At 36.7% G+C, this 17,774-nt stretch overlaps 1 protein-coding gene across 1 annotated transcript; it reads left to right on the forward strand.

Annotated features, from left to right (window-relative positions):
• The first annotated feature begins 16,365 nt into the window (after positions 1 to 16,365).
• On the forward strand, positions 16,366 to 17,546 carry LOC124930227 (60S ribosomal protein L35a-3-like). The gene is made up of 6 exons (XM_047470587.1): positions 16,366 to 16,391; positions 16,782 to 16,915; positions 16,973 to 17,012; positions 17,082 to 17,117; positions 17,203 to 17,431; positions 17,505 to 17,546. Exons 1-6 carry the CDS (start codon positions 16,366 to 16,368, stop codon positions 17,544 to 17,546), a joined length of 507 nt encoding a protein of 168 aa, XP_047326543.1.
• The last annotated feature ends 228 nt before the right edge of the window (positions 17,547 to 17,774 follow it).

The following is a 17,774-nucleotide window of genomic DNA, read 5'->3' on the forward strand; positions in this document are numbered from 1 at the left end:
ATGATTGAGCACAAATACACAAGAAGCAGATTCAGTTCATGCGTGTATTTGCGCAAACTGCAAGATGAGTCTTATATTTATTTACTCTTGTACGTTGATGATATGTTGATGGCATCAAAGAGCCAATATAAAATTGACAAATTGAAGGCTCAATTGGGTAAAGAGTTGGATATGAAAGACATGAGAAAAACCAAATATGAACCTTGTTTAGATTTGGTAAACATATTCCGCGTTTGAGTCGGTGTTGAAGAGCGCCATTTGGAAGCATTGAAGAGCTATTTTTAATATTGAAGATTAGTATTTGGATATTGTGTCAAGGTGGATATTTGTTATTTTTGGCACAATTAGAATCCCACATCGCAAGATGATGGGAGTGAAAGAAGTTTCTTATTATATAAAAGAAATTATATTCACAATTAGAATAAATCCCACATTAGAAGATGTTGAGAGTTGGGGAAGTTTCTTAGTGTATAAAGGAAACTCTCCCCTCTTTGGTTTATTGCATCCAATATTTGCATCTCTTCTTCCTTATTAATTGATAGCCTTAGTGCTCAGAGACGTAGGCAAAATTTTAACCGAAATCCGTTATCAAATTTTGTTAGTGTGTTCTTTTAGTTGTTTTCTTCTTTTGTGTTTCTGTCAGGATTTTTCCCAACAGTCATGACCGTGATGACCTCTCATGGTCTTTGTGAGTCTTCTTAACCCTTTTCTATGGATGGGTTTATTTTTATTACTTTTGTACTTTCTTTTGAGCCTTGAACCTAGGATGGCCTAGGTTGAGAATTTTTAATGTAGTTTGTGACTTATTTTATCTTATTCAAAGGAATTATAATCCTTTGAACTTAAAATTAAATATTTAATTTATATTTTGCTTAACCTTAATCATTAAATCATATTAAAAATGAAAATTCTAAAAATAAGTAGACTTAGGTTAACATTTATTGTTCTTGATACTAAAAAGAAACCTTAGTATATTTGGTTCCTAAAATCCCCCAATCTTTTGTGCGCTCTTAGGCCTTTAGGATTTTTTTTTTCATTTTTCTTTCTTGTACAAACTTTATAAGGGAGGAAAAACACATAATTTGAAAGCGTACTTTAATAAATCGATGAGCTAATTTTGATTAGTAGAGACCTTCGGGGCGTCGTGGGACATAGCAGGTATGAGTACCTCTTTCCCACGCGTAACCAATTACCAAATCATTTAACGAATCTTTGAACTTTAATTTTTCATAATTTTTTTGAATAAAAATTAGGTGGTGACTCTAAGGAGTCGTCAAATTAATTAAAAAAACGTTAACCTAAAAGCCTATGGACATTTACTATTAAAGCCCCTACTTGGAGGGGCAAGTTACATGATATTCTATATTGGGAAAATTTGATCAAATGACCCTCAAAAGAGGGTCATTCCCAAAACTAACCTAAAAAATTTCCATTTTTATTTTTAACCCTTTTATTTTACATTTTGGACACTTTTACCCTTACTAACCCTTTTATTTTTTTATTTTTTTTTCTTTTCTTCCTTCATTTCCCTCTCATTTCACGGTAGGTCCCCTCACATTTCCCAAACCCAATCCCCACTTTCTCTTCATCCCCTTTTCCTTTCCACCGCGACTCCACCACTTCCCATTCCCCCACCGGCCACCGGGATCTTTAACTGCCACCGACGCCTCTCATCTCCTATACTCACCAAGCCAAGCTGATAGAAAAATTAAGTAGATTAATTTTAAACCGGCCACACATTACAATTTTTGAATATTTATTCTAAATAATCAAAAAGGGAGAAATTGATAGAAAAATTAAGTAGATTAATTTTAAACCGGCCACACATTACAATTTTTGAATATTTATTCTAAATAATCAAAAAGGGAGAAATTGATAGAAAAATTAAGTAAGTTAATTTTTGGAACCGGCCAGACGAACTAACCAGTTGTCAACCTTCATGTGCAGGTACAGATCAAAACCGTATGAACCGGTTGGCGTTTCAAAACCGGTTGCTACTATACTTCAAAGAAACTTGTTTCAAGTGATCAAGTTAAAGATCAGAGGAACCAGTTTTCTCTTTCTCAAGCGACCGGTTAGCCAAGACAAAAACTTTCATTCCAACCGGATCATACTGCACAAGACACAAAAACCGGAAGGTTCAGAACAAAAGTAAGAAGATCCAAACCTCAAGAGTGACGCACCATGACGGAAGAAACGTGTCTTGAAAGAATAAAAGAAGATCAGATCCGATCGGAAGCATGCGAGGAAAGCAATGATACTTTATTGATCTGAAATTGACAACCGGAGGTGCATGCCCAACACGTGTCCAAATCTTAAAACCGGCTACGTCATCTTCTGCTCAGAGCTGCCTGCATGAATGTCAGGTGTTGATTAAAATGAAGCGTGCAAGCAACCTCTCTGCATCAGGCGTGATAATGATCAACCAATCCAGAGGAGAGAGAAGAAAGTAACCGTTGGCTACTTTCAGCTATAAAAGGAAGATCAAACGTCTTCATTTAATGCAAGTTACGAACACAGTTGTAAAGTCACAAATTACGAAAAGTATTAAGTTCTAGAGAGATAAACTGTTTTATTCCAAAACCGGTGTGTCTAAAACCGGAAACTTTTTGTGTGTTGTTGTGTTGAGTTGTTGTATTACATCAAAGTGTGAGTTTGGTGTAACCGGCGAGTAGCGAAGTTGGGCTCGACCGGCAGTATTGTTGTAACTCTAAGAGTTAGTGGAGATCCTTCTCATAACCTGAGAAGAAGGGGTGACGTAGGAGAGTTTGCTCCGAACATCCATAAAAATCCTTGTCTCGTGTTCTTTCGTTGCTTTCATTATTTACTTTACCTAACCTCAAACTAATTATACTCCTTAAACCGACTCCTCATAAACTTCATCCGAATCGTATTCGTTGCTTCAGATTGAAACGGACATTTCCGCACTTGAACTCGGTTCAAGAGTCTGTGACAATCTGTGTAGTGTTATGAGCGGTTTTAGTCTTTAACCGGACTATCACCAAATTGTGTGTTGTGTTGTTGTAAACGGTCACCCTTCTCGAAACCGGAAACACCCCGGTCCTCCAAGGGCGTCCCCGATCCTAACAAGTGGTATCAGAGCGAGGTTCTTAACACTCAAGCAACTGAATATCATCATGTCTTTCATCAACGAGCCCCCCATGTTCTGCATCGAAGAATATGTTGATTGGAAGATACGGATGGAAGTGCATTTGGCCTCACAAGACGACGACATGTGGTATGTTATCACCGATGGCCCGATAAGGATTGATAAGCCAAGATACAAATGGACGACGGAAGATAAGAAGATGAATAACTTGGATAATGTTGCCAAAAACATTTTGTTCAAGTCGTTGGACAAAAACATGTTTAGTAAGATCAAGTTGTGCTCTTCTGCTAAAGAAATTTGGGAGAAGTTGATCCAACTGTGTGAGGGTAGCGACCAAATAAAGGAGAACCGGAAAGATCATAAGGCTCTGATAGCTTATGAAATCAATAGCAAATGGGCCGATAGCGATTCGGACGACTCATCATCCAGCGACGGCGATGATAAAGTTGATGCATGCTTCATGGCGGAGAAAGAATCTGAGGTATTTGATTTCTCTTCTGAAGAATTTACTAAAGAAGACTTAGTTATTGCACTCAACGACATGGTCGATGAGTTCAAAAAATTGGCTGTTTTAATACCGACCCAAACAAAATATGAAACCGGAGAGTCAAGTGGTACCGCTGGTGAGCCAAGCGGAACCGAGACTTACGAACCGGTTGGACTATCCTTAGAGAATGAGAAGCTCAAGGAGACAGTCCAATCGTTAACCGAAGAAAATGAGAGAATTAAATATGTCACGGCTTCTTGGAAGAGATCTAGTGAAGCGGTAAGCCAGATGTCTAATTACCAAAGACATCCCAAATGTAAATTTGGTATTGGTTATAACAAATCCGCCACTCACAAGCATTCCAACGGGATGAAACTCACAAAAGACAATCTTCCTTTCATAAGGTTTGTCAAGAGTTCATCAACCGACAATAAGGAAGAATGTGATCTAAAACCGGAAAATGAAATAAAATATGTAAGTTCAACTGACTCGGAAAAATGGCTTCATCCTGAGAGAAGGAAAGCCAACCGGCTAGTAGGTAAACAAACCGATACACACCCACATAAAATAAATCAAAAGTCACCACAAAATAAGGCACTCTTAAGACATAGAGATGTCAAGCCAAGAACCGGAAAAGTAATTAGAATCATAACCGGGAAAGTTATCCGACTTATTAAAGTCTGGATTCCCAAGGGACTAATAAGCCACGGACCCAAAGAAAAATGGGGACCAGATTTTCTATTGTCTATGAATGCAGGTAAATCAAGACAGAAGCTTGGAAGAGATAGCATGGCATCCGGACAGCCGGCTGCTGACGAACACATCACATGAAGGGAACAAGAATGAAGTGGCTAACATCCTCACAAAGCCACTTCTTGAGTCTAAGTTTTCTTCCCTTAGAAATATTTTAGGATTGTTAGATTACAAAATTTGAAGAAAAATTTGTTTAAAAAAAAAAATTCCTTAAACGAAACCGTTTTTCCAAAACCGGTCAAACAAATAAAAGTTTCCAAAAACCCGGTCAAACAAATATAAGTTTCCAAAAACCGGTCAAACAAATATAAGTTTTCCAAAAACCGGCCAAACAAGTGTAAGCTCTTTAAAACCGGTCAAACAAATATAAGTTTTCCAAAAACCGGCCAAACAAGTGTAAGCTCTTTAAAACCGGTCAAACAAATATAAGTTTTCCAAAAACCGGTCAAACAAATATAAGCTCTTTAAAACCGGTCAAACAAATGTAAGCTCTTTAAAACCGGCCAAACAAATATAAGATTTTTAAAAACCGGCCACACATTACATGTTTTGAATATTTATTCTAAATAATCAAAAAGGGAGAAATTGATAGAAAAATTAAGTAGATTAATTTTAAACCGGCCACACATTACGATTTTTGAATATTTATTCTAAATAATCAAAAAGGAAGAAATTGATAGAAAATAATTGTTATAACTTATGAAAAGTTTAATGAATAGATAAAACTAATTCAAATATATATGTTAAACCGCTAAGTTATATCAAGTATATTAATTGGTTTAAATATAACAAGAAGCTGTTGTAGCGTATTGGTAAACGTCTCTGCTTGTCACACATTTGACCAGGGATCAAATCCCACTGGTTGCAAATAATATTTAAAGTTTTGCTATTTCAGGGAAATTGAGCAAAATCCATTCGGTTGGAAGTATATATATCCGGTTGTTTGACTTCGGTTTGTAGTAAAAGCAACCGGTTCGTCCAAGAAGTTCAGTGAACCGGTTGGTCAACTGGAGTTCAGACTTCGGTTTGTAGTAAAAGCAACCGGTTCGTCCAAGAAGTTCAGTCAACCGGTTGGTCAACTGGAGTTCAGTTAGGAGATCGGTCATCAGGCATTTAATGAAAGAGGCTCCGGTCAACCGACACTTAATGCAGCCGCTTCAGTAATAAATGTTCCGGTTATTAAATGAGCCGCTCAGTCATAAATGATCCGGTTGATTAAATGCAGCCGCTCTGGTAATAAATGTTCCGGTTATTAAATGAGCCGCTCAGTCATAAATGTTCCGGTTGATTAAACGCTGTATGTTCCGGTTATTAAATGAGTAATCCAAATCCAGAAGCAATTTCCAGGCAGCAGGTAGCTGTCAGGCATGCTTGTCCAAATCTAGAAGCAATCTCCAGGCAACAGGTAGCTGTCAGGCATGCTTGTCCAAATCCAGAAGCAATCTCCAGGCAGCAGGTAGTTGTCAGGCATGCTTGTTCAAATCCAGAAGCAATCTCCAGGCAGCAGGTAGCTGTCAGGCAGCCGGCTAAGAGCTGCCATGTGTCCAAAATGCAAACCGGTTAAGCGCATGTCTGCCATGTGTCCAACATGCAAACCGGTTAAGTGCATGTCTTCCATGTGTCCAACATGCAAACCGGCTAAAGCGCATGTCTGCCATGTGTCCAAATTGATCTGTCCAAGAGGGAAGGCGTGCAAGCCTCTTGATCATTACCGGGAGAGAGAAAATATGACCGTTGTCATACTTTTCATATAAATAGAAGGCAAGGAAGAAGTATCGAATCCATCAAGCAAGAAAAACATTTCAATACAATTCAAGTGATAAGATTCTAGAGAGATAAACTTATATATTCAAAACCGGTGTGTCTAAAACCGGAAGCTTTCTATACTGTGTTGTGTTGAGTTGTTGTATTACATCAAAGAGTGAGTTTGGTGTAACCGGCGAGTAGCGAAGTTGGGCTCGACCGGAGGTATTGTTATAACTACAAAAGTTAGTGGAGATCCTTCTCATAACCTGAGAAGAAGGGGTGACGTAGGAGAGTTTGCTCCGAACATCCATAAAAATCCTTGTCTCGTGTTCTTTCGTTGCTTTCATTATTTACTTTACCTAACCTCAAACTAATTATACTCCTTAAACCGACTCCTCATAAACTTCATCCGAATCGTATTCGTTGCTTCAGATTGAAATGGACATTTCCGCACTTGAACTCGGTTCAAGAGTCTGTGACAATCTGTGTAGTGTTAAGAGCGGTTTTAGTCTCTAACCGGACTATCACCAAATTGTGTGTTGTGTTGTTGTAAGCGGCCACCCTTCTCGAAACCGGAAACACCCCGGTCCTCTAAGGGCGTCCCCGATCCTAACACAAGCAACGCCGCAACGCCCAACCTGCAACGCCGAAGGACGCTGAGACCCAACTGAGACCCCACGACAAGACCAACCGACTAACATCAAAATGGGTACGTTCATTTCTTTCATTCCCGTTTGAAATACTGTGTCAAAATAAGTACGTTTGAAATGCTGTCAAAATGGGTATGTTACTGTATGCTACCCATTTTACTGTCAAAAAAGGGTTAAATAGGCACTTGAGGTATCAAATTCCTGCTCCACTCACCCAATGAAAGTCCAGGATGCAGATAACTAACAGGAAGGAAATAGGGGCACATACCCCATTACGTCTCATAAAAACAAAGACACTCTAGCTAAAGAAGGAAAAGATGGCACTCCTGAATTCGTGAGCAAGAGCATAAATGTCAACTCTGGAAAAGCTCCAGGTATGCCTTCTTCCACTATAGCATTCAATAATTCTGTTAAGATGAATGTTAACGGAGATAAAAGAAAAAATGAAATACATATTGATTGCCCAAATAAACAAACTTTTTCAAATGAATTTGTTGCTGATTCTTTTGAGAATCAGAATCAATCCGATAAAACTGGTAAGTCACAAAGGAAAAAAGGAAAGCAAAATAAAACAGAGGCGACCAACAAGAATAAGGAAATTATAGAGGAACAAAAGGAAAATAGTGCTGGTCTGGAAGAAATCAGGGTTGGAAACAAATGTCAAAATAATCCAATAAACAAGAAAGCAGGGGAAATCGAAGATAAGGCAAAAGGCAAATGGAGGGTTGGTTTTAATGAGAGGGCAAATCTTAAAGGGCTGATGATAGGATCGGCTTAATCCATAGAGATGGGGGTCTGGCGATTGATGAAGGCTTATGAAAAACGGTTTGAAAGAAATTTTGTTAGGGATTTAATTCACTTTCTATTCTACGCAAACCCTTGTAAACACTTGAAACAGAATCAAGTGCAGAAATGTTTACATAGGTTTGAAGCTTAAGATGAAAATGAGAAGATGACTGAAAAGAACAATACAACAGTTTGTTTATGGATGTTTAAAGCAAACTCTTCTTCGTCACCCCTTCTTCCAACCACCGGAAGGATTCACTATAATATGATTTGAATCAAATACAGTTTGCACACACTTAGCTCACTGTTAAACAGAACACACTCTGTTCAACTTACAAGATGAAGAATATCACTCAGCTAAAGGATGCTTTGATTCTAACTCTCTCTTGATTAACACACAGTAAAGCAAGAAAGCAACTAACATATTCTGGATATCACGATGATCAATCAAATTCTCTCTGTAATTTAGGCTTGTTCGCTCTCTTCGTTCTGGCAGTTCTTCCGTTGTCATTTAGAATCTTTAAATATAAGTAGGTACCAACGGTCGAATCTTCATAATGATACGTGGCACTCTTCCATTGGAATGCCTCCATTGTACACAACAGACTTTGAATACAAGGATCGTGGCCGTACACAACAGGTAGTGCGTCGAACATTCTTTAGAGATTTACCTACAAAACAAGTAGTGGGAAGGATATTCGCCTACGTGTCATTAGTTAATTGGTTGCATCGGGCTGTCGTACTAATCTTCACTAGAAAGTGGACCAGGAGTAGCGTACAACTATAGCACGTGGGTAGGCGGGTGCTAGCTTCAAGCAACTGCTTAAGCAAGACATTAAACGTATTTCAATTAGACGACCTCGTCTAATGAAATTGAATGTCCCGTCTAATAACAGAATCCATTAGACCACCTGGTCTAATGGGATTAGACTTACGTCTAATTGCAATCACTTCAGACTAATCTGAAGGAGTTAGACTGCACGTCTAACTTTCACTAGTTAGATTGCACGTCTAACTTTTTCTTTCTATTAGACTGCACGTCTAACTCCACGAGTTAGACTGTACGTCTAATTTATGTTCTACTTCAGACTAGTCTGAAGGAGTTATACTGTACGTCTAACTTTCACAATCCATTAGACTGCACGTCTAATTACGGATTCATTAGACTGCACATCTAACTCCACGAGTTAGACTGCACGTCTAATTATGAGTCCATTAGACTGCACGTCTAACTCCACGAGTTAGTCTGCACGTCAAATTATGGATTCATTAGACTGCATGTCTAACTCCATGAGTTAGACTGCATGTCTAACTCCATGAGTTAGACTGCACGTCTAATTACGAGTCCATTAGACTGCACGTCTAACTCCACGAGTTAGACTGCACGTCTAATTACGGATTCATTAGACTGCACATCTAACTCTACGAGTTAGATGCACGTCTAATTATGAGTCCATTACACTGCACGTCTAACTCCACGAGTTAGACTGCACGTCTAATTACGGATTCATTAGACTGCACGTCTAATTACGAGTTTGTTAGACTGCACGTCTAACTCCACGAGTTAGACTACACGTCTAACTCCACGAGTTAGACTGCACGTCTAATTACAGATTCATTAGACTGCACGTCTAACTCCACGAGTTAGACTGCACGTCTAATTACTTCAGTTAGACTGTACGTCTAACATCGTGCATCTAATACCAAATCGGTCTAATGAACCCCATTAGAACCAAGTCTAATGAAATTTGTTTTCAATATACCTACATAAAAAATGATTATACTCATATATATAATCCATTCATCATTTCATCATCAAAATTCCATTACTCAAACTATTTCAACACATGGTCAAAATAATTTGACCCAACAGTTGAGAAACCAAATTTTAAGGATGCTGATGCAAGCTAAAAATGGAGAAATGATTCTTACCAAACAAAAGGGCTCAGCAAATCATTATTCAGGTAAACCTGCACTACCTCCAAGATTGGAACCTTCTATAAAAAGAGGAGTATGACATTATTGTTAGTTGGTCCGTCAACACAATGAAAGAGTTGGAAAAATATACCAAGACAAAGGTTTATACTCTGAAGAAGAACCCAAATTGTTAGGTTGATGAAGTATGGAAGAAGAATCCAGACACAAAGTAGGGTCAAAACTTAGCAAAAGAAAGTGAAAATAAAATCCCAAAAAATGGACAGATTTTCCTGGGTGCATTCAAAGCAAAGGTGGAAAATCTCGAAAATCCCTTTGAGTTCAAGCTACCATCAGACGTGGAAGAAAAATGTGTTCGATCATGGGAACAGGTGATAGTGGGTAATTATATTGGGAAAGAATTTGCCACTTTTGATGCCACCAAGGAAGAACTCATGAAGCAATGGGGAAAAGAATGTCTAATGATGATCACCTGTAATAGTCACAGCATGTATTTCCTGAAATTCAATCAAGAGGCTAATCTTGAGAAAATTTTAGAGTTGGGACATACACATGTGGGGAAAGAATGCATGAAGCTCGAAAAATGGAAAGAGGGTACAAGCTATGATAGTATTCCAAAAGAAACAGTGCAAATTTGGTTCAAGTTGCGAAATATCCCTCCCCACATGTACAACACGGAAGCCTTAAGCCATTTCGCTAGCCTTCTAGGAAACCCGCTATACATGGACAAAATCATTGAGGAAAACGAAAATCTCACATATTCTAGGATGAGCATTGAAGTTCAACCCAGAAGTGTTCTCCCTAACGAAATTACAGTGGTTGATCGAAAGGAAAATGCTAACAAGATGGGAATACATTATGAATGGCGACCGTACAGATGCGTGAACTGCAATACCTTTAAACATTCTATAATGAGATGCCCTAAATTAATGGCCAACCAGAAAGCAAACCAGGAACAACAAATGCAGAATGGAGAAGCCAAGCAACAAAAAGTTCCTAGTACAAATGAAATAGTTGTGGAAAAACTAGCTGCAAAAAAAAGCAATGCCAAAGGGAAAGATGTTCAGAATTCGGGTGAAGGAACAAAAGGAAATCAAACTCAAGAAGAGGGAAGTAAGAAAGGAAAAAAATTGATAAAACAGGGGATTCTGAAAAAGATAAACCTAAATGTAAGGAAGAGGAATATGCAGAAGATGAAAGCAAAGATACAACAAAGGAGAAGGAAACTAAGGTTATTGATCCTCAAATACGGAAAACTGAAGTAGATAAAAGTAGTGACAAAAACCTTGAAATCCTGAAAAAGAATACATTTTACTATGTTAGTACGAGTTCATATAGAGGAAGATTAAACAATAAGAGCAGACATACATCATCATCTGATTCAATTCAATCTCCCTTCATGAAGAACGCGAGAAGATTGGGACGTGGAAGAAGACAATTTGGTCAAAATGCGGATATGGAGACAACATAGGTTGTGATATCTAGATTGTAGTCTTTATTCATTTTAATCTGTGTTTTGTAATGTGATTTGACTGCCACCATTCAGAAACTTTTGAGACTTTTGTTTGTCATCTTACAATTAAAACTAGGGTTTGTCTAGTTTTGATTATTGACCCTTCCCACTTTTGGGCTTTTTAATGAAATGGTGTTAAACCATTTCCCCCCCAAAAAATGGAAATTTTTTAGGTTAGTTTTGAGAATGGCCCTCGTTTGAGGGTCATTTGATCAAATTTCTATTTTTCTCTCATTAAAATAGTTTTTAATTAATTTGATGCCCCTTGTTCTTCTACGAATAATAAGCGAGCCCACAACAGTTTTCTTTTGACAACACCTCCAAACTAGTCAAAACGAGAAAATCCCCCTCCTTAGGGATTTTTTCCGATCACAGTTTGTTAGAGTTGATCGAGTCTAGATTAGGAAGAGACTAGGTCAAGACTAGCCTCGGACCTCAACCTCTATCTATAATGATTAGTTTTTCAAACTGCGTCGCTTGAAAAGAAATTGTCGAACGCCTCTTCATGTGACATTTAGAGAGCCTCTAGGTCTTGGTAAAGGATCATTCAAAACTCGTGGATGCAAGGAAGATGATGTCGAATGCGAACGAGAAAATTCATCGACGAATGATGAATCATAGACGGAAACCGTTAATCGGATTCCCTATCTGTAGACGACTCTTCATTCGATTTCTTTCCTTCCTCCTCTAGTGAATATAAGTTCCAGTTAATGATGTCCAATGTCCCGACGAGTTCTTGAAGTAACAGACTCCATGAATTGAGACGACGACGATAGAGCTACAACAGAATACTCTGTCGGAGAATTAGTTTTCCGATCCGAGGGGGAATCATCATTCGATTTCTCTCCTTTTTTTTCTGGTGAACTTAAGTCTCAACAAACGACGTTCAACACCTCGACGAGTCTTTGAAATGACAAACTCCATAGCCCGAAACGACAGCGAGACGAGGCAACGTGCTCTTTCGGAAAATCAGATTCCTGATCTAAAAGTAGAGTATTGCTCTGCCTTCTACAATGGATTCTTCCTACTACTTGAAAAAAGCTAAATGATAGCGACGACAACGAGATTATGAGGTGAATCTCTTTGTAAAGCTGGGACGTTAGAAACCTTCCAAGGCAGAAAGAATTGAGTGGAAGAGGAAAACGACGAAACTATTTTAGACCTCTTCTAACTTTTGTCATTTCCAATTTCTCGAACTCCTCTCAGCTGTTCAAAATGACCACTCGACTTTCTATTGTTTTAAAATTCCACTAGAACTTTAGTTATGAATTACATAAACTAATTCAGAATTAAATTAATCCTTGAACTTTCTGCCAATGTGTAATTTGACCCTTAGACTCTTTTAACATTAAATTTAATCTCAAACTTTCATTTATGAATTATTTCGAATAATCTCGTAATGTTTTTACCCTTTGACTATTTTTTCACATCCAATTCGACCCTCCAACTTTTTTATATGTCCAATTTTTGCTATAACGTTTCAATTTCAACCCATTTTAGAAATTCCTTAGGACTTGTTTGATTCTTGTTACACCAAACAACCTTGATTCGATAGTTGAAGTCTCTAAATCATTTTTGATAAATTCTAAAAACTCAATGATATCCACAAAATTATTTGACCATTACGAAAATTTTCAAAATTTTAGGGATATGTTTGGTAAAATACTCATATTAGCAGTGTCATATCTGGAGTTCTTTAGCTCAGAAAATTTCAAACTCGAGTGTAACATACTCCTAAAATACGTTCCACATGCACAAGAATTGTAAAAAAAATCAAATATTTTTGGATTTTTTTTATTTTGTCTGTATCATAAATAGGGCTCCAATTTCCCTTGAATCCTCAATCCACATCTCCCTACACTCGTGAACTCCTTCTTCACAAGGATTCACAATTTCTTTTACCTATTGAACTCCTTTCTTACAAGGATTTAGAGTTTGAAACTAGCAATCAAACACTCAAGCAACATGCAATGTAGCGAATTCACATTGTTGTTCACGTGTACTCGATGTGCATTCAAGATTTCATTATTTCTTCTTTTGTCTAAGAGAAACCTAACGAGAGTTTAAATTCATCTCTGAACTAATAATAAGATTATCCTTTAGACAAACTTAAGACACAATAATGACAATCAAGAGAAATCTAGTGACTTAATAACTACCTTTGTCTAAAATCTAATTGAATCTTAGAGTCTTCTTTAAAAAATGATAATTTATACATAAGGCTAGGATATTCACAATCAACAGAATTCTAAATTCAGAATGCATGTGTAATGAACCTTCACAAATATAATGGTAAACTACATTAGAGTAGAGACTATCCTTTAGACAAGCGCATACGACATAACGCTACATCCCTTTTTGAATGATTAACCAAGCACTTGACCCTCAATCCACGAATTCTCTAATTTTGTTTCATTTAGTTTATTTTTGAAATAAACGTGGAGACTTTTACAGTCAATTAGATTACTACGTTTCTACACGTACTAATCTAAAACTGTACGGGTCAACCAAAAAGTCTATGGTATAGAACTTCACTTTGATTCCTCATTTATAAAGATAAGACAATATCATGCACATTCTGTCTGATTTATTGAATTTGGTTTTCAAGAATATCTTCATTTACAAGCTGCATTGTCATGCACAATCTTCGAGATCTTTTAAGTTGGACGTTCAAAAATCTTTTATCAACAAGCCGCATCGTCGTGCACAATATTCTCTAGATATCTCGAATTGTTTGTCGAGAATTTGTCGCTATAAGTCGTATGGTCATGCGCATTTCTTTAGATGTCTTGAATCAATTGTCAAAATCTATCACTAAAGTTGCATTATCATGCGCACTATGTCAGATGTCTTGAATTCATTTTTATAAAATCTTCGCCGATGCAAGCCACATTGGCATGCACAACCTTTTCTCAATGTCTTGAATCCGATTTCAAGAATCTTTTCTTCGTTAGAAAGTTGTATTATCATGTACACTTTGTCAAATATCTTGAATTCGTTTTTTCAAGAAATCTTTGACACTACAAGATGCATCGTCGTGCACAACCTTCTCTAGATGTCTCGAATCAATTGTCTCGAAATTGTCAATGAAAGTCGTATTATCATGTGCACTCTGTTAGATGTCTTGAATTCATTTTTCAAGAATCTTTGACGCTGCAAGCTATATCTTCCTGCGCAACCTTCTCTAGATGTCTCGAATCGATTGTCGAGAATCTGTGTATGAAAGCCACATTATCATGCACACTCTATTAGATGTCTTCAATTAGTTTTTTCAAGAATCTTCTCCGCTACAAGTCGCATCGTCATGCACAACCTTCTTTAGATATCTCGAATCGATTCTTAAAAATTTGTCGTTAGCTGCATTGTCATGCACACTTTTCCAAATGTCTTGAAATTGATTGTCGAGAATTTTTCGTTGTAAAATTGCATCGTCATGCGCACTTTTTCAAATGTCTCAAAATCGATTGTCGGGAATCTGTCGCCTCAAGCCGCATTATAATGCGTACTTTTCCCAAATGTCTCGAAATCGATTGTCGAGAATTTGTCGTAGTAAGTTGCATCATCATGTGCACTTTCCCAAATGTCTCGAAATCGATTGTCAAGAATTTATCATTGTAAGATGTTTTGTCATGCAAACTTTCCCAAATGTCCTGAAATCGATTGTCGAGAATTTGTCGTTGTAAGTCGCATTGTCATGTGCACTTTCTCAAATATCTCAAAATTGATTGTCCAGAATTTGACGTTGTAAGCCACATTGTCATGCGTACTTTTCCAAATGTCTCGATTTCAATTGTCGAGAACTTCTCGCTGTAAGATGCATCCTCATGCGCACTTTCTCAAATGTCTCTTAATCGATTGTCGAGAATTTGTTGTTGTAAACCGCATTGTCATGCGCACTTTTTCAAATGTCTCAAAATTGATTGTCGAGAATTTGACACTATAAGCCGCATCATCATGCGCACTTTTCTAAAAGTCTCGAAATCAATTGTCGATAATTTGTCGTAGTCAGTCGAATCGTCATGCGTACTTTTCCAAAATGTCTCGTAATCGATTGTCGAGAATCTATCTTTATAAGTCGCATCATCATGCGCACTTTCCAAAATTTCTCGAAATCAATGGTCGAGTAATTGTTGATGTAAGCCGCATCGTCATGCACACTTTACCAAATGTCTCGAAATTGATTGTCGAGAATTTATCGTTATAAACTGCACCGTTCATATTATCCTTAATTAATTAGGATTTAATTGCCACAATAGTTAACCTAATTAATTATTTTAATTATGTTTTGACCTTAGTTTTAATTATTTTAATTTTATTTATTTAAAATAATTATTCTACAGTTTATAAATTAGATTTTTATTTTTATTTTTTCTTTAATATTATAACTCCTACTATTATTATGACTTATTTTACCATTTGGATTTTAATTAAATGGGACACTGATTGATACAACATTTTTTCCAATTCAATTATGTATTTTTATTTCGTGCAATAAGCCTTTATATGGAATTTTGAAAAACAATTTTATAGGCTTAGAATCTTAAAAAGTTATAAATTTGAGGTTTAGAAATCAAGTGTCTTCAAGATAATAAATAAAATTCTTGATATTGATATGACTTCTCTCTTTTGTGATAGTTGTTGGGTGGCTTTGATACCAATTATAAAAACAATAATCAATGTTTTTTCTATCTATGATAATATTAAAATAAAGGAGGTTTTAAACAATGTTGTCTTACTTTGTAGTAAACATTAACTAATAAATCAAATGTCAAACATTAACCCATCACATATAACAAGTGAAAAGTAATATAAACTTAGTATAACCAACTATATTGCACTAACATACAATTTCGTTTTTCAAAAAAAATGTATATATATATAATTATATATATAATGATATTTAATTTTTAAATTAAAAAACTAATGAATACGTTTTAATTATATATATGAAGGTCAAATGTGATTTCATTTTTCATCAAAATAATGGTGTTATACTACAAAGGCGAATTCGATCCACCATTTCCTCATATATATATATATATATATAATTAATTCACCACCAGAACTCACCGAAATGATGATTTTTCGTCAATCACAGAAATAATGATTTTTCGCCAATCAATTGGTGATAACCACTTGGTATAGAATTTCTTGCAAACGCAATAGCATCATTCTAATCTATATATATATATATATAATGATGCTTAATTATTTTGTTTCAGGGTCAACATCACGCGCTCACCTAAATGATCACCTAAATGAATGGGTAGAAACTCTAAAAGAAAGAAACGGTAGAAATGAAGTAATTAAGCATTAATATATTCTCTCTCCACGACCTTTCAAAATTTCCGTTTACTGTTTACAAAAAGAGATCGAGCAAGCTCACATGGCATGGCAGATGCTCGCAATGAAGTAATCTCTGTTCTATTACAACCAGATGAGTTCTGCTTCTTCGTTGGTCACTGATTTTCCTTTCGATCTGATCGATTGTTAAACGATGTCCCCGAACACCGTCTGTTTTACCTGACGGATTGCGACTCTTCATCATGCAATAAAGTAATCTCTGTTCTATTACAACCATGTGAGTTCTGCTTCTTCGTCGGTCACTGATTTTCCTTTCGATCTGATCGATTGTTAAACGATATCCCCGAACAACGCCTGTTTTACCTGACGATTGCGACTCTTCATCATCGGTCATCGATGAAAGGGAAAGGAACGTCTCTGCGATGTGGCTTTCTTCGTCGGTCATCTATTTGTGTATATGAAATTTGTGTTTTTATTATTTTACCATTTTTGTTGCAGTTATACGGTCGTTGGAAGGTCCTTCTTTTCCCCCAGCCTTGGTCCCAAGGGGACACTCCAAGATGGTATAGAGTATCGGCTAGGGTTTTACCAAAGCCTTCGTCCTACTCAGATGGGGCTATCGCTTAATATCGGTTTGTAGTCTATCTACATGTCTTCAATTCTTTTTACATCTATAAGAATCTTCACAGCAATAGCCACGGTGAAGGGGCGTCAAGGTGAAACTATCAGGTAGAAATCTCTTGCGATTTCCATTTCTGTGTTTAAGATGTGGATTTCCTCACACCGATTTCGTTTTAGGGTTTATGTGCGAGGCAAGATTTTAGGATACAAAAGGTATGACTGATTATCCTCTCTTTTTTAGAAATCGTAATATCCTTAAGTTGAATGTATTCATGACTATTGTATTTATTGGTTTTAGATCGAAGTCAAATCAGTATCCGAGCACTTCATTGTTACAGATCGAGGGAGTTAACACAAAAGAGGAAGTTACATGGTACCAAGGGAAACGCATTGCCTATATATACAAGGCCAAGGAGAAGAAGAACGGATCACAATACCGTTGTATTTGGGGGAATGTTTCACGTCCTCATGGTAACAGTGGAGTTGTTCGAGCTAAGTTCAAGTCTAACCTTCCTCCCAAATCTATGGTAATTACAATTTCGTATCTTTTAGATCATATTGTAATGGTATCGTTATGGTTTACTAATTTGTATTTATTAGGGCGATAGAGTGAGGGTTTTCATGTACCCAAGCAATATCTGAGGTGAGTTATCTGTTTAATATGGTTGTTTTTCAATAATATGCATTGCTTCTTGGTGAAAAAACTACTTAGTATTAGTTTTTTTGAATGGTTCTTAAAAACTGACCCTATCTGGTTCTGTGTTTTTTAGCTTCGTTAAGTCTCTCTGAATTTTCTAAAATACTGTTAATTAGAAATTGACAGTTAACCTAGCTCAATTACCAAATAATACCTTGAATTGAATGATGAAC

The sequence above is a fragment of the Impatiens glandulifera genome, chromosome 3 (assembly GCF_907164915.1).
Source record: "Impatiens glandulifera chromosome 3, dImpGla2.1, whole genome shotgun sequence".
Lineage (NCBI taxonomy): Eukaryota > Viridiplantae > Streptophyta > Magnoliopsida > Ericales > Balsaminaceae > Impatiens > Impatiens glandulifera.